Source organism: Anolis sagrei, chromosome 2 (assembly GCF_037176765.1).
Source record: "Anolis sagrei isolate rAnoSag1 chromosome 2, rAnoSag1.mat, whole genome shotgun sequence".
In the NCBI taxonomy this organism is placed as follows: domain Eukaryota; kingdom Metazoa; phylum Chordata; class Lepidosauria; order Squamata; family Dactyloidae; genus Anolis; species Anolis sagrei.
This window is the reverse complement of record NC_090022.1, coordinates 8,865,605-8,887,941: the sequence shown is the minus strand read 5'-3', so window position 1 is coordinate 8,887,941 and position 22,337 is coordinate 8,865,605. Positions and strand designations below refer to the sequence as shown.

Below are 22,337 nucleotides of genomic sequence, written 5' to 3'. Positions count from 1 at the left end.
GCTGTCGGTGGAACAATTTGAGAGCAGCTGAATGGACTAACTTTTCTCATGGGGAAAACTGATAAGGACGATGGAAGTGTGGAATGAGATTGGAAAGAAAAGCGGCAGCGGGGGGGGGGGGGGGGGGGGTATTAGCATTTTTTTTCTTGAGCTATAGAGGTGTGAATAATAAAACCAAATCCAAAAGATTTTTGTGAGTGGCCCAAGCTGCTAATTATATCCTGCAGGGAATGACAAAACAGAGGGAGAATGTCAAACTCCAAATTTGTACAGCTTCAATTAATCCTTTTTCTAATGGCAACTGTATTCTGGCTTCTCATTGAAATTTTGATGTTTGTTCTGCTGCCTGATGCTGTTAAGTTAAGTTCATCTACCTTTGTGGCATCAGGCAGATCAAGGGTTTTTACCTTGTATTGTCGAAGGCTTTCATGGCCGGAATCACTGGGTTGTTGTGGGTTTTTCGGGTTGTATGGCCATGTTCTAGAAGCATTCTCTCCTGACGTTTCGCCTGCATCTGTGGCAGGCATCCTCACAACCTCTAGGATAGTGTTTCTCAACCTGGGGGTCGGGACCCCTGGGGGAGTCACGAGGGAGTGTCAGAGTGGTCACCAAAGACCATCAGAAAACACAGTACTGTATTTTCTGTTGGTCATGGGGATTTTTGTGGGAAGTTTGGCACAATGCTATCGTTGGTGGGGTTCAGAATGCTCTTTGATTATAGGTGAACTATAAATCCCAGAAACTACAGCTCCCAAATGTCAAGATTCTATTTCCCCCAAACTCCACCAGTGTTCACATTTGGGCATATTGGGTTCACATTTGGGCATATTGGTGCCAAGTTTGGTCCAGATCCATCATTGTTTGAGTCCATAGTGCTCTCTGGATGTAGGTGAACTATAACTGCCAAACTCTAGTTCAATGCCCACCAAACCCTTCCAGTATTTTCTGTTGGTCATGGAAGTTCTGTTTGCCAAGTTTGGTTCAATTCCATCTTTGGTGGAGTTCAGAATTCTCTTTGATTGTAGGTGAACTATAAATCCCAGCAACTGCAACTCCCAAATGACAAAATGAACCCCTCCCCAAATCCCACCAGTATACAGATTTGGGTGTATCGGATATTTGTGCCAAGTTTGGTCCAGTGACTGAAAAATTATGTCATTTATTTATTTACTATATTTATATACCGTTTTTCTCAGCCCACGGGCGACTTAAAGCAGAAAATACATCCTGCATATCAGATATTTACATCATGATTCATAACAGTGCCAAAATTACAGTTATGAAGTAGCAAGGAATATAATTTTATGGTTGGGGGTCATAACAACACGAGAAACTGTGTATTTAAGGGGTCGCGGCATTAGCAAGGTTGAGAAACACTGCTCTAGGATGATTGCCACAAAATGCAGGCGAAATGTCAGGAGAGAATGCTTCTAGAACATGGCCATACAACCCAAAAAACCTATAACCCAATTTTTACCTTTCTTGTGCCAGAAGTACAGGGGATTCGAGAAGCTAGGGCTAAAGAAAACAGCTATATTTTCCCCAGTCCTGGTTGAGTTATGACTTACTTTGTGGCTTATATCTTGGTATAATATTTAGGGGTTTTCTCTTAACTGCCAGTGTTGGGAAGGGCTGTCTCGATTAAATGCATTTTGTAATTTGTATACTTTTTAACATTATTCTAATATAACTTTTTTCTTTTCAACACATGGCCTCACTTCCCTTGTTCTCAAACCATGTGAATAGCGGAGGCATCATTTAAATATTTGGAAGATGGAATGAATTTCTATTGGAACGAAGCACACCTCTTTTCTCAAGAAACTCACACAAGGGATAAACCATTTGAATGCTTGGAGTGTGGAAAGAACTTCCATCACAAATCAGACCTTCTTCGTCACCAGGCAACTCACACAGGAGAGAGACCGTTTCAGTGCTTGGAGTGTGGAAAGACCTTCAGTCACAAGAGAAACCTTATTTGTCATCAGGGAACTCACACAGGAGAGAAACCATTTACATGCTTGGAGTGTGGGAAAAGCTTCTCTCAGAAGTTCGGCCTCCTTCGTCATCAGGCAGCTCACAGAGGAGAGAGACCATTTAAATGTTCGGAATGTGAAAAGAGTTTTAGTCAAAATCGAAACCTTATTCGTCACCAGGCAACTCACACTGGAGAAAAGCCATTTAAATGTCTGGAGTGTGGGAAGAACTTCAGTCAGAAGGCAAGCCTTGTTTATCATCAGCAAGCTCACATAGGAGAGAGACCATTTAAATGCTCGGAGTGTGGGAAGAATTTCAGTCATAACGCAGCCCTTGTTTACCATCAGAGAATTCACACAGGAGAAAAGCCATTTGCATGCTCAGAGTGTGGAAAGAGCTTCAGTCATAAGGGAGGCCTTGTTCGGCATCAGGCAACTCACACAAGGGAAAAGCCATTTAAATGCCCAGAGTGTGGAAAGAGCTTCAGTCAAAAGGCAAACCTTATTCGTCACCAAGCAACTCACACAAGAAAAAAGTCATTTTCACTTTTGAAAAAAGATGTACCTTTAGAGCTTGAATTGAAAAATACATCTTGCTTGTCATGAGGCAACTCACACAGGAGAAAAGCCATTTAAATGCTTAGAGTGTGGAAAGAGCTTCAGTCAGAAATCACACCTTGTTCGTCATCAGGCAACTCACAGCGGAGAAAAACCAGAATGTGGAAAGAGATGCAGTTGAAATACAGGGTTAGTCAAAATGCATAGGCCAATAAGCCATTCAATTGAATGGCTTATTGGCCTATGCATTTTGACTAACCCTGTACAAGCCTTCTTTGTAAAGAAATACTCAACTCATGTGGTAAAAGCAATTTCCTTTGTTTTACATCAGAGGGGGCATGAATCGCTGTCATAGAAATACTGAATTTTAAAGCTATGGCTTTTGGGGAAAATAATAACCTGATCAATTTTCTTTTATGAAATATCTCATTAAACATAAGCGATAATATTTTGAGAGCCAAAGGAAGGATATTTCATTTTTTTCCCATCCATTCATGCAACTACTTCCTGTTATGTATATTCAAGATTAAATATATATTTAAATGACAACTTTGATAAGAAGTGTGGGAATGGGTTTGATTAATGACTAACAGCCCTGTGTGTCATATAGTTCTATATATGTGGGACTGGGTTTCCTTTTATGAAATATCTAATAAAGCATAACTGATAAATTTCTTGTCCTATCTGTAACGTAGAAATAATAGAAAATCTATCACAGTTGTGTGTATATATACAATCTCAAAAAAACATGTTTTCTAAAATAAGTGAGAATTCATCTAGTTTTTAGCCTGAAGAAAAGGCGCGTTTCAAATTCTGAGTCTTTTCTGTATATTGTGATATTAATGGAATAATTTTGCATTGAGTCTGTTTGCTAAGGTCTAAACAAAAGAAGGATGTGATTTACCAAGTTTACAGTGGTGGCTTCAATTACAGACAATTTGTATAAAATTTGTATAAAATAGGTGTTACACAACCCCAGCTCTTCCTATCTAAAATAGATAATCAGGATTTTGTTGGAGGTCTTTTTGTGTGTGTGTGTCAGGAGCGACTTGAGAAACTGCAAGTCGCTTCTGGTGTGAGAGTATCGTTCGTCTGCAAGGACATTGCCCAGGGGACGTTTGATGTTTTACCATCCTTGTGGGAGTCGTTTCTCATGTTCCCACATAAGGAACTGGAGCTGACAGAGGGAGCTCATCCACACTCTCCCCGGATTCAAACCTCTAGCCCAGGGGTCCTCAAACTAAGGCCTGGGGTCCAGATACGGTCCTCCAAGGTCATTTATCCAGTCCTCACTCAGGGTCAACCTAAGTCTGAAATAACTTGAAAGCACACAACAGCAACAATCCTATCTCATCAGCCAAAAGCAGGTCCACATTTCCCATCGTAATACTAATACTATATATACTCGAGTATAAACCTAGTTTTTCAGCCCCCTTTTTAGGCTAAAAAAGCTCCCCTCGGCTTATATTTGAGTCAAGGTTATTTATTATTTTATTCTGTTATTAGTATTATTTTTATTTCGTGTATTATTTTACTTTTTTATTATTATTACAATTACAGTATTTTACCCTATTATTATTATTACATTTGTTATACTTTATTATTAATGCTTTTATTATTTTACTCTATTATTGCCTTTATTATTTTGCTCTATTATTACTGTTATTGTGGCATTGCCATTATTTTACTTTATTATTATTATTACATTTATTATTTTATTCTCTTTATTATTGTTGGAAGAATGTGTAAGTATATTTACATTGAAGAAGGTTAAAATAATGATTTAATCAGAGTTGGGCAGTCTTATCTCAAATCACAGTTTTATGTAATTATTCAAAAACATTTCACCTCCTGGTGCCTCAATTAATGTAATTTTATTGGTTGTTGTTGTTGTTCATTCGTTCAGTCGTCTCCGACTCTTCGTGACCTCATGGACCAGCCCACGCCAGAGCTCCCTGTCGGCCGTTACCACCCCCAGCTCCCTCAAGGTCAGTCCAGTCACTTCAAGGATGCCATCCATCCATCTTGCCCTTGGTCGGCCCCTCTTCCTTTTGCCTTCCACTTTCCCCAGCATAATTGTCTTCTCTAGGCTTTCCTGTCTCCTCATGATGTGGCCAAAGGACTTCAGCTTTGTCTCTCGTATCCTTCCCTCCAGTGAGCAGTCGGGCTTTATTTCCTGGAGGATGGACTGGTTGGATCTTCTCGCAGTCCAAGGCACTCTCAGCACTTTCCTCCAACACCACAGCTCAAAAGCATCTCTCTTCCTTCGCTCAGCCTTCCCTAAGGTCCAGCTCTCACATCCGTAGGTGACTACAGGGAAGACCATGGCTTTGACTAGGCGGATCTTTGTTGCCAGTCTGATGTCTCTACTCTTCACTATTTTATCGAGACTGGACATTGCTCTCCTCCCAAGAAGGAAGCGTCTTCTGATTTCCTGGCCACAGTCTGCATCTGCAGTAATCTTTGCACCTAGAAATACAAAGTCTGTCACGGCCTCCACGGTTTCTCCCTCTATTTTCCAGTTGTCAATCATTCTTGTTGCCATAATCTTGGTTTTTTTGACGTTTAGCCGCAACCCGGCTTTTGCGCTTTCTTCTTTCACCTTGATTAGAAGGCTCCTCAGCTCCTCCTCGCTTTCGGCCATCAGAGTGGTGTCATCTGCATATCTGAGGTTGTTAATGTTTCTTCCAGCAATTTTCACCCCAGCTTTGCATTCATCCAGCCCCGCACATTGCATGATGTGTTCTGCATACAAGTTAAAAAGGTTGGGTGAGAGGATGCAGCCTTGCCGGACGCCTTTCCCAATCTTGAACCAGTCTGTTGTTCCGTGGTCAGTTCTGACTGTTGCTACTTGGTCCTTGTACAGATTCCTCAGGAGAGAGACAAGGTGGCTTGGGATGCCCATCCCACCAAGAACTTGCCACAATTTATTATGATCCACACAGTCAAAGGCTTTAGAATAGTCAATGAAGCAGAAGTAGATGTTTTTCTGAAACTCCCTGCTTTTCTCCATTATCCAGCGGATATTGGCAATCTGGTCTCTCGTTCCTCTGCCTTTTCTAAACCCAGCTTGAACATCTGGCAACTCTCGCTCCATGTATTGCTGGAGTCTTCCTTGCAGGATCTTGAGCATTACCTTACTGGCATGAGAAATAAGGGCCACTGTACGGAAGTTGGAACAGTCCTTCGCATTTCCCTTTTTTGGTATGGGGATATAAGTTGATTTTTTCCAGTCTGATGGCCATTCTTGTGTTTTCCATATTTGCTGGCAAATGGCATGCATCACCTTGACAGCATCATCTTTTAAGATTTTAAACAGTTCAGCTGGGATCCCGTCGTCTCCTGCTGCCTTGTTGTTAGCAATGCTTCTTAAGGCCCATTCAACCTCACTCCTCAGGATGTCTGGTTCTAATTCATTCACCACACCATCATAACTATCCTCAATATTATTATCCTTCCTATACAGATCTTCTGTATAGTCTCGCCACCTTCTCTTGATCTCTTCAGCTTCTGTTAGGTCCCTGCCATCTTTGTTTCTTATCATACCAATTTTTGCCTGAAATTTACCTCCAATGTTTCTAATTTTCTGGAAGAGGTCTCTTGTCCTTCCTATTCTGTTGTCTTCTTCCACTTCCATGCATTGCTTATTTAAAAATAGTTCCTTATCTCTTCTAGCTAACCTCTGGAATTGCGCATTTTATTGGTATCTATTTTTATTTTGAAATTTACCTGTAGCGGCTGCATTTCCCACCCTCGGCTTATACTCGAGTCAATATGTTTTCCCAGTTTTTTGTGGTAAAATTAGGTGCCTCGGCTTATACTCGAGTATATACGGTAAGTTTATATTTGTTAACATTGTTCTTCATTTTAATTATTGTATTGTTTTAAAGTGTTTTTTGCATTACAGATAAGATACGTGCAGTGTGCACAGGAATTCATTCATGTTTTTTTCAAATTATAATTTGGCCCTCCAACAGTTTGAGGGGTTGTGACCTGGCCCTCTGTTTAAAAGGTTTGAGGACCCCTGCTCTAACCTGTCAATCTTCAGTCCTGACAGCACAAGGGTTTAACCCATTGTGCCACCGGGGGTTCCTTTTGCAGGTGCAAAATAAAGGGACCTTCTTCCATGTGTGGCGGTCTTGCGAATTGGTGCAGGCTTATTGGAAAAATATTATTAAGAAAACAAATTAAAAGATCCACAACAAAGTTTAAAAAGTCCAAGGAAGTGGCTATTAGGGTTATTGAGTCCCCCTCGGAGTGAGAAAAGCGGTATACAAATACTGTAAATAATAAATATTCAGAGACAATCTGGAGTAGTTAGACAGAAGAATTTGCCAGTACAGCTTTGCGGCTACATGGATAACGATTGTGAAAGACTGAAAAGTTGAAAAAACACTAAGCATGAAAAATTGGAGGAGCAAACTATGGAATTACACACAGCTGACCAAGATTTCTAGCAATTTGAAAATGAAAGCCATGAAGTTTTTGGAAGAAACTGGAATCTGGCTTTAGCATATCTGACAGACTAATTTAAGACATAAAAACAAGAGGAATCTATTGTTCTAGAATTATAGAGGGGTAAATAAAATGCGCATAAACTCTACGAGAATTAGTGACAGAAGCCAAAGTGGTGGGTGCACTGTGGGCGGGATGAGGGATAACTGTACTGTGTGTGGCAGGATGTCTATATATGTGTACATGTTTATAGTATGCATTATATTTGCAGTATAATTTTTAAAATCATAACTGAAAATATTTTGAGAGCTAAAGGAAGGATATGTCAGGGTTTTTTAACTCAAAATATTTTGAGAGCTAAAGGAAGGATATGTCAGGGTTTTTATCTATTCATTCATACTGATTACTGTAAATATTTCCTGTCGTGTATATTCAGGGTTAGAGATTCATTTAAATGAGAAGTGTTGGAATGGGTTCGATTCATGACAAACAGCCCTGTGTGCTACGTAATTCTGTGTACGTGGAACTCTGTTTTCTTTTCTGAAATATCTAATAAAGCATAACTGATACTGTGAATATTTCTTGTCCTATCTATAACATAAATAATAATAAAAAATATATTACAGATGTGCGTGTGTGTCTTCAATCTCTAAAAACACATGGTGCTTCTTAAAATATGTAAGTGAGAATTAATCTAGTTTGGCCTGAAGAAAAGGCATGTTTAGAAATCTGACTTTATTCTATACTAGCTTGGGGACCCAGCGCTGCCTGGGTTATTAGAGAAAGTGGGTAATGGCGGTTCTGTATGCCAAGTTTGGTCTTTATTGGTCATTGGATGACAGTTGCATTGTTTTCAGTAAGTGAGTGAAGGTACTTGAAGTCCCATCATGCATGGTCCACCCTCCTCCAAAGTGCACCAGGATGTAGAGTGGGTCATGAGGGCTCTGTGTGCCAATTTGGTCTTGATCAGTCATTGGATGACTGTTACTGGAAGTCCCATCATCCATGGTCCACCCCCCTTAGAACTGCATCAGGATGTAGAGTAGGTCATGAGTACTCTGTGCGCCAAGTTTGGGCCTGGTCTGTGATTTGTAGGAGCTACTCTGTAGGAAGTGAATCAGGTGATGTACTGCAAATCCCATCATTCATGGCCCATCCTGCCCTAAACTGCACCAGGTTTTAAAGTGGGCCATTGGACCTCTGTGTGCCAAGTTTGGTCCTGATCCGTCCTTGGTGTGAGCCACAGAGCTCTAAGGAAGTGAGTTAAACTACTGCAAGTCCCGTCATCCATGGTCCATCCTCGCTCAAACTGCACCAAAATGTAGAGTGGGTCTTTTTATTGGGGGGGGGGGGGGTATTATGCTTTAGTTTATTTGTATATTGATTTTCTGTTGTTAGCCGGCCTGAGTCCCTCCTCGGAGCTCGAGAAAATCGGCCTATAAAAGCTCTCAATAAATAAAATAATAAATAAATAACTCAACAAATCTATGTATTTATTTATGACATGTATATGCTGCCCTTCTCACCCCGAAGGAGAATTAGAACGGCTTACAAGATACATATACATTACAATACATTATATTATTAGCATAGTACAACATCAGTATTATATATTACTATCATACGAAAGCTGACTGGCACAACCTGGGGGTCACAACCAGGCACAGTGAAGACATCTGCCCTTGTGCTATGCTACTCTGGGTTTTTTTTGTCGTGTCAGGAGTGACTCCTGTTGTGAGAGAATTGGCCGTCTGCAAGGACGTTGCCCAGGGGACGCCTGGATGATTTGATGTTTTTATCATCCTTGTGGGAGGCTTCTCTCATGTCCCCGCACGAGGAGCTGGAGCTGACAGAGGGAGCTCATCCGCCTCTCCCCGGATTCAAACCTGCGACCTGTCGGTCTTCAGTCCTACCGGCACAGGGGTTTAACCCACTGCGCCACCGGGGGCTACTCTGCTGCTGAGTACGCATGCCCAGTGAGGAACACATCTCACCACGCTAAAACAGTGGATGTGGCTCTTAATAAGACATGCTGCATTATCATGGGGTGTCTGCGTCCTACACCACCGGAAAATTACACTGTCTAGCCGGTATTGCACCACCTGGAGCATTGCAGCGCACCCAAATACCTGAGAGTCACTCTGGACCGTGCTCTTACCTACAAGAAGCACTGCCTGAACATCAAGCAAAAAGTGGGCGCGAGAAACAATATCATACGAAAGCTGACTGGCACAACCTGGGGATCACAACCAGACACAGTGAAGACATCTGCCCTTGCGCTGTGCTACTCTGCTGCTGAGTACGCATGCCCAGTGTGGAACACATCTCACCACGCTAAAACAGTGGATGTGGCTCTTAATGAGACATGCCGTATTATCACAGGGTGTCTGTGCCCTACACCACTGGAGAAATTACACTGCTTAGCCGGTATTGCACCACCTGACATCTGCCAGGAAGTAGCAGCCAATAGTGAAAGGACCAAGGCAGAGACATCTCCAGCTCATCCCCTGTTTGGGTATCAGCCAGCACATCAACGATTTAAATCTAGAAATAGTTTTCTAAGATCTACAGAGACACTCGCTGGAACACCTCAGCAAGCGAGAGTCCAAAAGTGGCAGGCTCAAACCCAGAACCACAACCAATGGCCAGCTCTTTAAGCCGCTCCTCATAGGTCTTGTCCTCCTCCTGCATCCCTCAGCCATGCTTGCAGGAAAGCCAGCCATGTCCCTTTCCCCTCTTCTTCCCACAGAGGCTTCCTGAGAAGCCGAGCCCAGGATTCTTAGAGGGGAAAGAGGGAGAGAGGGCCTCCCACAGCCCAAGCCCCGCCCCTTCCGGCGAGTGGTGAGCGCGTCTCTTCCTAGACGGGCACCGGAAGAGGCTTTGTTTACATTCAGGGGGTCCTCTGAGGGAGAGGAGGGAGAGCGCCACTTCCGGGAGGGAGTCAGTCCTCCGAGGGATGGTGCTGCAGGTGGGTCCCTTCCCTCTTCTGTCCCGGAGAGAGAGAGAGAGACAGGGAATGAAGGGGGGCGCCGTTGGGGAGTCTCCTCGGCCTCCCCTGCAGTTCCTTGAGCCTCTCCCATCTAGAAGGGCAGCCCCTCGGCCTCAGGCAGCGGAAGGCCTTCCATGGCAGCTGTTAGGGCTGGAAGACGAGAGGATCAACTAAAATGATCAAGAACAAGCCCTACGAGGAGCGGCTTAAGGACCTGGGCATGTTTAGCCTGAAGAAGAGAAAGCTGAGAGGAGATATGATAGCCATGTATAAATATGTGAGAGGAAGCCACAGGGAGGAGGGAGCAAGCTTGTTTTCTGCTTCCCTGGAGACTAGGACGCAAGGGAACAATGGCTTCAAACTACAAGAAGGGAGATTCCACCTGAACATGAGGAAGAACTTCCTGACTGTGAGAGCCGTTCAGCAGTGGAACTCTCTGCCTTGGAGTGTGGTGGAGGCTCCTTCTTTGGAAGCTTTTAAACAGAGGCTGGATGGCCATCTTTCACCACGATTCAAGAGAGATATTGACAAGCTGGAATGTGTCCAGAGGAGGGCGACTAAAATGATCAAGGGTCTGGGGAACAAGCCCTATGAGGACCGGCTTAAGGAGCTGGGCATGTTGAGCCTGAAGAAGAGAAGGCTGAGAGGAGATATGACAGCCATGTATAAATATGTGAGAGGAAGCCACAGGAAGGAGGGAGCAAGCTTGTTTTCTGCTTCCCTGCAGACTAGGACACAAGGGAACAATGGCTTCAAACTACACGAAAGGAGATTCCACATGAACATGAGGAAGAACTTCCTGACCGGGAGAGCCATTCAGCAGTGGAACTCTCTGCCCCGGAGTGTGGTGGAGACTCCTCCTTTGGAAGCTTTTAAACAGAGGCTGAATGGCCATCTGTTGGGGGTGCTTTGAATGCGATTTTCCTGCTTCTTGGCAGAATAGGGTTGGACTGGATGGCCCATGAGGTCTCTTCCAACTCTAGGATTCTAGGCCAGTGGTCTTCAAACTTTTTAAACAGAGGGCCTTCAAACTATTGGAGGGCCGGATTATAATTTGAAGGGAAAAAAACATGAATTAATTCCTACGCATATTGCACATATCTCATTTGTAGTGCAAAAAAAAACCACTTAAAAACAATACAATAATTAAAATGAAGGACAATTTTAATAAATATAAACTTATTGGTATTTCAATGGGAAGTATGGACCTGCTTTTGGGTGACGAGATAGGACTGTTGTTGTTGTTTTCACATGAGCTCATTCATTTTGTTTTGTTTGCAGGCCATGTCAGTTCTGCCAGTCCTCCCATTTTGAATATCATTTGAGAGAAGAGGTGGACACATCTTGATCCAGTTTGGAGGCAGCCTTGAAGCACAGAACCAAGATGGAAGGGCAAGAGCCAGCTGTCGCCCAGTCAGAAGGATTTTCTTCTGCTCTTGAGGCAGAGAACAGTAGAGCACTATGGGAGGACCCTTCGAGGAAAGACTGGGAGAGCAATCTGCTCCATTCAGACCTTCCACGCCAGAGCTTCCTGCATTTCCACTATGAGGAGGCCTTGGGGCCCCGAGAGGTCTGCAGCCGCCTCCACTCTCTCTGCCACCTGTGGCTGAAGCCCCAGCGACACTCCAAGGTGGAGATGCTGGACCTGGTGATCCTGGAGCAGTTCCTGGCCGTCCTTCCTGCAGAGATGGAGTGCTGGGTGAGGGAATGTGGGGCAGAGACCAGTTCCCAGGCCGTGGCCTTGGCGGAGGGCTTCCTTCTGAGTCAGGAAGAGGAGAGGAAGCTGGAGAAGCCCCAGATGAGAGAGAGAGAGGTTCGTCTTGTAATGTCAAGGAACCAAGAGTAATTGTTTTGAAGGATTCAGTTTCAGGTAGCTAACTTTAAGAATTATACAAACAAGTTGGAACGAGTTCAGAGAAGCATTCGGAAAGGAGGACCCAGGTGTGTTCACCCTGGAAAAGGGACTTGGGAGTGCCTCGATTGGCTCCTTTGTACCCCCAAGGGCTCTTGCGGAGAGGAGGGAGCAGTCCTCTCCATTCCTCAGGGTGGTATCACCAGGTGTAATGATCCAAAGTTAATAGGACAGCCAACTTTGAAGATTAAAAGGAACGTATTGAGAATTCCAGTGGTGTCTATTCAGAGGAAGCAAATGGCTGAACCACTTCTGAATATTCTGTATCTTATTCAGAAGTAGGGGTAACTCCACAGGAACCTGAAGGCACAGATATACAGACTTATGTCACTCAGCCTGAGAACCTCCGTAGGGTCACCCCAAATGACAACCCCAGGATTATGTAAAGTGCTTCATCTAATCACCTCTCAACAAAAGTTTTCTCCAGGCACTGTCAGGCCATTATATGCTAATCAAGGTGGTCAGTAGAAACATTCACACCTAGCTCCAGCAGACAAGAGTCTGTTGTCCCACCCTCGTCATTCCACAGATATATAAACCCTTTTTCCAAGTTCCAACAGACCTCACTACCTCTGAGGGAGCTTGCCATAGATGCAGGCAAAACGTCAGGAGAAAATGCCTCTAGACCATGGCCATATAGCCCGAAAAAAACCTATAACAACCCAGTACTTCCTTCTTCTCAGCAGTAGCCCTTCCACTTCTGATCGAGTCCTGAAGCAGAGTGCAATGCCTAAACAGAGACTGAATTTCCACACCAAAATCATAGAAAGACAGATTATTCTACAGAATGAAGAAACCAGTCTTGAGTCCCAGTTGGAATCCCAGTGGTCTGGAACAGGTTGAAGAAAGAGAGCCCACCCTCCTTTTCTAATCTATCTTTTCCCTTGTTGTCTGTGCTGCTTGTTCAGGTGGTGGAGTCTTTTGCAGATGAGACCAGTCAGGTGGAGGAGTCTCCTTTAGACATCGTGTGTGTGGTCCAGACTGCAAATGGAGAATCTATCACAGTTGGTAAGGGATGGGCAGTGGTCCTTCTTGCTTGCTTACCTCCTTTTAGGTAGACCTGAAATGTCTGAGCTGTGTGAATTGGGGGAAAATTGTGGAGCTTAAGAACGCTGCTGACAGGAAACATTTCCCTACAATACTTTTTTTGTGCCACTTTCAAAGTTACTTGATTCCTTTTCTTCTCTCTGGATGTTTGAGATGGTGAACATGCTCTTTGCTACATTTGCACAACTACACAAGTGAATGCAGTCAATCCTCTATCTTTGCTGGGATTAGGTTGTAACATCCCTGTAAAACAAAATAGTCCACACTGAAGACTTACAAAATAGTCCACTTTAAAGATCTGGGACCCAAGTCCAAGGAGGGAATTTCAAAGAGGGCCCTGGGGGGCAAGGGGAGAGCGGCAGGCTTCCAAGGGAAGGAACTGTGGGGCAGCCTGGAAAAGGGAACAATCTCACCATCACTGATATCTTTCCTCTCTTTCACAGGCAGTGAAACACAGCTAAGTGATAGTCGCACAATTTTTCATGATTCTTTCCTAAGAAGGGATTCTGCGAGACCAGATCAGGTAGGGAGTGGGATCCCTGGAGGGGAGGGGAAGCCCAGTCTCCTTGTCCCTTGGATATTCCCATGCCTCTAAATCAGGGGTCCTCAAACTTTTTAAACAGAGGGCCAGGTCACAGTCCCTCAAACTGTTGGAAGGCCAGATTATAATTTGAAGAAAAAAAACCATGAATGAATTCCTATGTACACTGCACATACCTTATTTGTAGTGCAAAAAACACTTTAAAACAATACAATAAATAAAGAACAATTTTAACAAATGTAAGCTTATTAGTATTTCAATGGGAAGTGTGGGCCTGCTTTTGGCTGATGAGATAGGATTGTTGTTGTTATGTGCTTTCAAGTCATTTCAGACTTAGGTTGACCCTGAGCAAGGGCCAGATAAATGAGCTTGGAGGGCCGTATGTGGCCCTCAGCCCTTAGTTTGAGGACCCCTGCTCTAAATAAACCCCTCTTTTCCAAATTCCTTCCATGCGATATGTTTTCAATGACTTATTCAAAGACGTAAATCACAAAAGGCCTGGGTGGGGTTTTTTCTCATTTGAGTGGCATTTTCACCTCGCAGATAACATTTTTTCCCCCTTCAGGTGACTTTTGGAGATGTGTCTGTGGATTTCTCAGAGGAGGAGTGGGCCCTCTTGGATCCAAGCCAGAAAGCCTTGCACCAGCAAGTCATGAAGGAGAATTTAGGGATCGTGTCATCTCTGGGTAAAGCTCAATTTTGCTTAACCAAATCAGTTTACAAGTTCTAAAAATCATCCAGCTTTGAAATTGTCCAGTGTTTCAGATCTTTTCCTCTGAAGCCATAAAAGCAAGCTCATTTCATATCCACATAGGGGCCACATTGGGAGCAGTCCAAGAAAAGAACTGGGTGTAGTTGCCGTATTTTATGAATTCTAGGCACTTGGTTATTTTCCATCCATCCACTGATGATGGAGTGAGGGAAGGGCTTCCCCTGAGGTATGAGCTGTCAACCTGCCTTGATTTTGCTTTGACATAAGAGTGACATTTTGAGTTAAGAGCTAGTGCCAGACATAGCTGTAGCATGAGAGTACAGGGCTTTAAGGCTTTAAGGGAACAGTCTCCGTTCCTCGTGCTCTTGACCGCTTTGGGAGATTGCTGTCTGCTTTGCTCTTGTCCACATTGAGGAACTTGAGGTTGGTCTTCTGCAGTTTTCATTCCTGCATGTATACATTTATTTATAAAGTATTATTTATTTACTACATTTATATACCGCCCCTCTCAGCCCAAGGGCGACTCGGAGCGGTTAACAATAGGCAACAATTCTATGCCAGAGCAGTTACAACAAAATAAAACAAAGCACTTTAAAGCATTTAAAAATATTATCAAAGCGTCTCCACCTCATTTTCTTATTTAAAAACACATAACCAAAAATATGTGGTGGCAATTCAGGGGGCTGAAACAAATTACTAGCATTTTAGTGGGGAAATTTGCTTTGACATAAGATCATTTTGAGTTCACTCAATCAGGGAACAAACTGAACTCTTAAGTCAAGGTCTCCCTGTGTTTGAATTGTGTCTAAGGAGCTCCCGGTGGCGCAGTGGGTTAAACCCCTGTGCTGGCAGGACTGAAGACGGACAGGTCGCAGGTTCGAATCCGGGGAGAGGTGGATGATCTCCCTCTATCAATTCCAGCTCCTCATGCGGGGACATGAGAGAAGCCTCCCACAAAGAAGATAAAAACATCAAATCATCCGGGCGTCCCCTGGGCAATGTCCTTGCAGACGGCCAATTCTCTCACACCAGAAGCAACTTGCAGTTTCTCAAGTTGCTCCTGACACAACAAAAAAAAATGTGTCTAGAAACAAATTGGCAGCCAGTGGAGCCATGGTAGCAAATGACTTATGTGTTCTCTAAGCTGCTCTACTTAACAGTCTTTGGACTAGTCAAGGCTTTAAAAAATCTTCAAAGGCTGTCCCAAGTAGAGTGTTCCAGTAATCCAAATGGGATACAACAAGCATGTAACGCTGGTCTCTCAAGGAACAGGTGCAGGTGGTGCACAAATTTAAAATGTGCAAGACACTCCTGGCTACGCATGAGACCTGGGCCTCCAGGTTCCATGCCAAGTCCAGGGAATGTCCCCCGAACTCTGGACCCATATCTTCAGTGGTAATGTAACCCCGCATCCATCACAGGCTGAGTCTCTGTTCCCTTTCAATTTGCCCCTCTCCAGCCCATTACTGGAGATAGACACTGATTTAGTTGGAAATGAGAATTAGAGCTTGGTGTCATCTGCATATAGATGGCACTGCACTCAAAAACTCTGAATGACCTCTCCCTTATATACTTTAATTGCATAGGGGATGAAACAGATGTCCGAGGAATCCCACATGCAATAGGCAAGGGATCAAACAGGAATCTCCCAGCAGCACTTTCTGGGTTTGCCTCTCCAGGGAGGAACAGAGCCATTGTAAAATGCCTCCAATTCCCATCTAGGAAGGTGACCTAGAAGGATACCATGGTTGATGATATTGAGAACTGCTAAAATGTTCAGTGGAATCAATTGGGACACATTCTCCACTTTTGTCTGGGTCCATCTCTAGGCTGTCAACCAAGGTTTCCAAAGCAGTCTGCTCCATAAGCAGGTTTCCTTGAGTGGATCGAACCACTGTAATTCAGCCTTTGTCTTTTCCTGCTGCCTTCCACTATGCAGAACATTATTATATTTTACAGTGATGTGCAATAACTCATGTTTTTGTCCAAAGTTTGGCCCATTTGACTCTCTAGTGAGAATTCAATTAGTTAGTCAGGTTCACTCCCGCCTCCAGGAGAGAGAGGGGTTGAACGCTCCAGGCACTGAAGAGAAGTGAATCAATGTGCATGCACCCACTTTTTCCATTTATTTTAAATCTGGTCAGTATTTTAAGTTGGTCCATAAAGGGTTTATGTACCCGTTTTGAATCAGTTCTATCAAGCCATTTAGTAGCAGTCCGTACATACACACTTACGTATATATAGATTTCTCCATACACAAAAAATATTTATTTATTTACCGCATTTCTATCCTGCCTTTCCTAAATACCGGTCCATGCTTGTGATAGAAAACAGGTTTTGCCTCATGCCTCTACCAATGCTTTTTTTTATGGGAGAAATAACATTTTATTAATAATATAAAGAGTGACAAAACAGAGAGAGAATGTCAAATTCCAGTTCTGCACATCTTCATTCAGTCCTTTTTGCATTTACAACTTTATTATGGCTTCTAATCTGAATTTGGATGTTTGTTTTGTGTGATGCCATGAGGTTAAGTTCACCTACCTTTGCGGCATCAGGCAGATCAAAGGTTTTTATACCTTTCTTGTGCCAGAAGCACAAGGGATTCCAGAGAAACCAGGGTTAAGGAAAACAGCCCTATTTTCCCCATCTCTGGAGGACTTATGATTTACTTTGACACTTATATGTTGGTATAATATTTAGAGCAAAGACAAAAGATATGTTTTTCTCTTAACACCCAGTATTATAAAGGGCTATCTTGACTAAATATAGTTTGTCATTTGCATATTTTTTAACTTTAATATATCCTTTTTCTTTTTCAACACATGGTCACACTTCCCTTGTTCTTACACCATGTAAATAGAGGAGGAGATACCATTTAAAAATTTGGAATATGGAATGAGTTTCAATCAGAAGGAAATTCAAAAAACTCACAGAAGGGGCGAACATTTTAAATGCCTGGAGTGTGGAAAGAGCTTCAGTCAGAAGGAAGTTCTTGTTTGTCATCAGGCAACTCACACAGGAGAAAGACCATTTAAATGCTCAGAGTGTGGAAAGAGCTTCATTCGGAAGGGATACCTTGTTCGCCACCAGAAAACTCACACAGGAGAAAGACCATTTAAATGCTCAGAGTGTGGAAAGAACTTCAGTAGTAAATCAAACCTTGTGCATCATCAAGTAATTCACACAGGAGAAAAGCCATTTAAATGTTTTCAATGTGGAAAGAGCTTCAGATGGAAGGGAGACCTTGTTCACCACCAGAAGATCCACACAGGAGAAAGACCATTTAAATGCCCAGAATGTGGAAAGAGCTTCATTCGGAAGAGAGACCTTGTTCACCACCAGAAAACTCACACAGGAGAAAGACCATTTAAATGCTCAGAATGTGGAAAGGGCTTCAGTCAGTCAGGAGAACTTGTTCGCCATCGGAAAAATCACACAGGACAGAGACCGTTTAAATGCTCAGAGTGTGGAAAGAGCTTCATACACAAATCAAACCTTGTTTACCACCAGAAAACGCACACAGGAGAGAGACTGTTTAAATGCTTAGGGTGTGGAAAGAGCTTCATACACAAATCAAACTTTGTTCACCACCAGAAAACTCACCTAGGAGAGAGACCTTTTAAATGCTCACAGTGTGGAAAGAGCTTCAGTGAGAAGGGAGACCTTGTTTGCCACCAGAAATCTCACACTGGAGAAAGACCATTAAAATGCTCACAGTGTGGAAAGAGCTTCAGTGAGAAGGGAGGCCTTGTTCACCACCAGAAGATCCACACAGGAGAAAGACCATTTAAATGCTCAGAGTGTGGAAAGAGCTTCAGTAGTAAATCATACCTTGTGCATCATCAAGTAATTCACACAGGAGAAAAGCCATTTAAATGTTTTCAATGTGGAAAGAGCTTCAGATGGAAGGGAGACCTTGCTCACCACCAGAAGACCCACACAGGAGAAAGACCATTTAAATGTCCAGAATGTGGAAAGAGCTTCATTCAGAAGGGATACCTTGTTTGCCACCAGAAAACTCACACTGGAGAAAGACCATTTAAATGCTCAGAGTGTGGAAAGAACTTCAGTAGTAAATCAAACCTTGTGCATCATCAAGTAATTCACACAGGAGAAAAGCCATTTAAATGTTTTCAATGTGGAAAGAGCTTCAGATGGAAGGGAGACCTTGTTCACCACCAGAAGACCCACACAGGAGAAAGACCATTTAAATGTCCAGAATGTGGAAAGAGCTTCATTCGGAAGGGAGAGCTTGTTCACCACCAGAAAACTCACACAGGAGAAAGACCATTTACATGCTCAGAATGTGGAAAGGGCTTCAGTCTGTCAGGAGACCTTGTTCGCCATCGGAAAACTCACACAGGAGAGAAACCGTTTAAATCGGGGGTCCTCAAACTAAGGCCTGGGGGCCGGATACAGCCCTCCAATGTCATTTCCCTGGCCCTCACTCAAGGTCAACCTAAGTCTGAAAAGACTTGAAAGGACACAACAACAGCAACAACAATCCTATCTCACCAGCCAGGAGCAGACCCACACTTCCTATTGAAATCCTAATAAGTTTATATTTGTTAAAATTATATTTGTTCTCCATTTTAATTATTGTATTAAGTGGGGTTTTTTGCACTACAAATAAGAAATATACAGAGTGCATAGGAATTCTTTAATTTTTTTTTTCAAATTATAAATCCGGCCCTCCAACAGTTTGCGGGACTGTGACCTGGCCCTCTGTTTAAAAAGTTAAATGCTCGAGAGTGTGGAAAAAGCTTCAGACACAAATCAAACCTTGTTCGCCACGAGAAACCTCACACAGGAGAGACACCATTCAGATGCACGAGAGTGTGGAAAAAGCTTCAGACACAAATCAAACCTTGTTCGCCACGAGAAACCTCACACAGGAGAGACACCATTCAGATGCTCAGAGTGTGGAAAGTGCTTCAGTCGGAAGGGAATCCTTGTTCATCATCAGGTAACTCACGTGAGAAAAACCAGAGTGGAAAGAGCTTCAGTGAAAATACAAGCCTTCTTTTTCAATAATCAACCCACTCAGGGGTGAAACCTTAAGCTTGGAAAGAACTTTAATGAGAAGCAAAACCTACTTAAGCATGAAATATGTCAAACTGGAAATAAATTATTTCAATGCTCTTAGTGTGGAAATGGCTTCAATCCGAATCCAATATTCTTCATCATCACACAGCTAACGCAGGGGAGAAATAATTTATATGCTTGGGGTGTGAAAAGAGCTTTAGTCAGAAGAGAAATCTTATAAATCATCAAAGTTGTCACATTGGGGACAAGCCATTTAAATGCTTGGAGTGTGGCAATGATTTCAGTTGGAACAAAGCTTAATTCATTATTTATTTATTTACCGCATTTGTATCCTGCCTTTGCCTGTAGAGTGCATAGAGGCGACTCAAGGCGGTTCACAATGCAGCAATTCGATGCCATAACAATTATAAAAATACAGTTAAAACAATTATAAAAACAAAACATTTAAAATGTGATATAAAAAACAATACAGCCTGTAAAAGCAAAATCCTCTGTGTCTCCGTACTAAAATAATTGTCTAATTGCATCGTCGGTCGTTCCATATATTCATTTTCGTCTAATTATGCTCCAGTAGTAAAAGCTTACTCGAAGAGCCAGGTCTTAACCTTTTTGCGGAATGTCAGAACGGAGGGAGCTGATCTTATATCCCTGGGAAGGGCGTTCCATAGTTGAAGGGCCACCACTGAGAAGGCCCTGTCTCTCGTCCCCACCAAACACATCTGCGAGGACGGTGGGATCGAGAGCAGGGCCTCCCTAGATGAAACACTGGGTTAAAAAGCCATGCATACTAGTTACTGGAAATATGGCACTGCTTTAAAGCAACCTTCCTCAACCTTGATCTTTTCTCCAGACTAGAAAAGAATCAATTAACATTTTCCAAGGGACATTGGTAATTAAACATGTTTAGAAACAATCATATTGGGAAAGACTGTCCTAAAGGATAGGATCAGTGCTACTAAGCTCTTGTGAATTATTTGTACCTCTCATCTGGTTTCTATTACTTTTCATCAGTCTCTGAATGGATGCAGTTTACTTGTTCTACAAACAATCTGGTGGTCGGTATTAATTTTAAGGGCTATTCAGGAAGGATCGGGTGCTTTCAGGTGGAATATACACAGATCCTCTCTTAGCATACATACTTTTGTTTTCAAATAGGGTGGGTGTGATTTATAAAGAGAGGTAGGAAAAAAAGAGAAAATTAAATGGAGGAATCAGTAAGGAAAATTTCAACATACTTACCCAGCTGCCTAGAAGTAACACTAAATCCAATTATGTATTCAAAATGGCGTTCAGAACATTTCCTTCTCTGTAGAACAGGGGTTTTCAAACATTTTTTTTGCCAATGAGCAAAAATTTCTCATGGAGACCAAAGAAATCTTAAATTCAATCTTAATCAGGGACATCTAATCACCTCTCAACAAAAGATTGCCCCAGGCACTGCCAGGCCATCAAATGCTAATCAAGATGGTCAGTTGAAACATTCGCACCTAGCTCCAGCAGATAAGAGTCCTTTGTCCCACCCTGGTCATTCCACAGATATATAAACCCCTTTTCCTAGTTCCAACATACCTCACTACCTCTGAGGATGCTTGCCATAGATGCAGGCGAAACGTCAGGAGAGAATGCCTCTAGAACAGTGTTTCTCAACCTGGGGGTCGGGACCCCTGGAGGGGTTGCGAGGGGGTGTCAGAAGGGTCATCTAAGACCATCAGAAAACCCAGTATTTTCTGTTGGTCGTGGGGGTTCTGTGTGGAAAGTTTGGCCCAATTCTATCGTTGGTGAGGTTCATAATACTCTGATTGTAAGTGAACTATAAATCCCAGCAGCTACAACTCCCAAATGTCAAGTATCATTTCCCCAAACTCCACCAGTGTTCACATTTGGGCATATTGTGGATCTCTGCCAAGTATGGTCCAGATCCATCATTGTTTGAGTCCACAGTGCTCTCTAGATGTAGATGAACTACAACTCCCAAACTCAAGGGCAATACCCACCAAACTCTTCCAATATTTTCTATTGGTCACGGGAGTTCGGTATGCCAAGTTTGGTTCAATTCCATTGTTGGTGGAATTCAAAATGCTTTTGATTGTAGGTGAACTATAACTCTCAAATGACAAAATCAACCCCATCAGTATTCAAATTTGGGCATATTAGGTATTTGTGCCAAATTTGCTCCAGTGAATGAAAACACATCTTGCATACTGGATATTTACATTCTGATTCATAACAGGAGCAAAATTACCGTTATGAAGTAGCAACGAAATTAAAGTTATGGTTGGGGGGTCACCACAACATGAGGAACTGTATTTAGGGGTCGTGGCATTCGGAAGGTTGAGAACCACTGCTCTAGAACATGGCCATATAGCCCGAAAAAACCTACAACAATTCCGGCCATGAAAGCCTTTGACAATACATTGAAATCTTAAGAGTTTAGTTCTATCTGTCTATGTTCTATGTGGCATATTACACACTATACGCTTAGGGAAGTAGGAATAATAAGGTATATATATTGCTGGAATTCAACCCCACGCTGCCCAAGTCTCAAGGCCTCAATGAGAAATAGTCAGTTAGCTTTAGTATACGCTGAGGGAAATCCCTTCCCCTATGTCTCCTCTATGACAGTTGGAATGGATCTAATTGCTTAACTCCTCTGTTTCTGCTCTCATTCTGATTGTAGAATGGATGCTTTATTACTGCAAGCCTTTTAAAAATCTGACTTCTGTTTCTTAAATCTGGGTATGTGCTGTGTGCTTGTGTGTCAGAGAGATGTGATGCTTGGATGAGTTTTTTCCTCTCTTGAACCTTAGAAGAGATGGGTGTTAGAGTAGCTCAGGCCCAGTTCTTTGTTGCGCAGCAACAGATTTTACCCAGCGCCCAAAGTCCAAATGCAATAGACTCACAGACAAGAGGAAAAATGAACAGAAAAATCTTTACTCTTAATAGCAGAGGTAAAACACTCTTTGTTGCATACAAAAACCAACAGTGCAACAAACTTACATAGTCCTTGTAAGTAACATAGAATCATAGAATCAAAGAGTTGGAAGAGACCTCCTGGGCCATCCAGTCCAACCCCATTCTGCCAAGAAGCAGGAATATTGCAT

General features: G+C 42.8%; 1 protein-coding gene and 1 pseudogene across 1 annotated transcript; both read left to right on the top strand.

Annotated features, from left to right (window-relative positions):
• Window positions 1-2,735, top strand: part of LOC132762807 (zinc finger protein 84-like) — a 32,989-nt pseudogene extending 30,254 nt beyond the window's left edge.
• A 7,169-nt stretch (window positions 2,736-9,904) lies between these two features.
• On the top strand, window positions 9,905-18,932 carry LOC132766041 (zinc finger protein 665-like). Its single transcript, XM_067465195.1, has 6 exons — window positions 9,905-9,954; window positions 11,257-11,788; window positions 12,796-12,895; window positions 13,378-13,457; window positions 14,041-14,161; window positions 17,051-18,932. The coding sequence occupies exons 2-6, from the start codon at window positions 11,360-11,362 to the stop codon at window positions 18,667-18,669; spliced, it is 2,349 nt and encodes a 782-aa protein (XP_067321296.1). The 5' UTR covers window positions 9,905-9,954; window positions 11,257-11,359; the 3' UTR covers window positions 18,670-18,932.
• The last annotated feature ends 3,405 nt before the right edge of the window (window positions 18,933-22,337 follow it).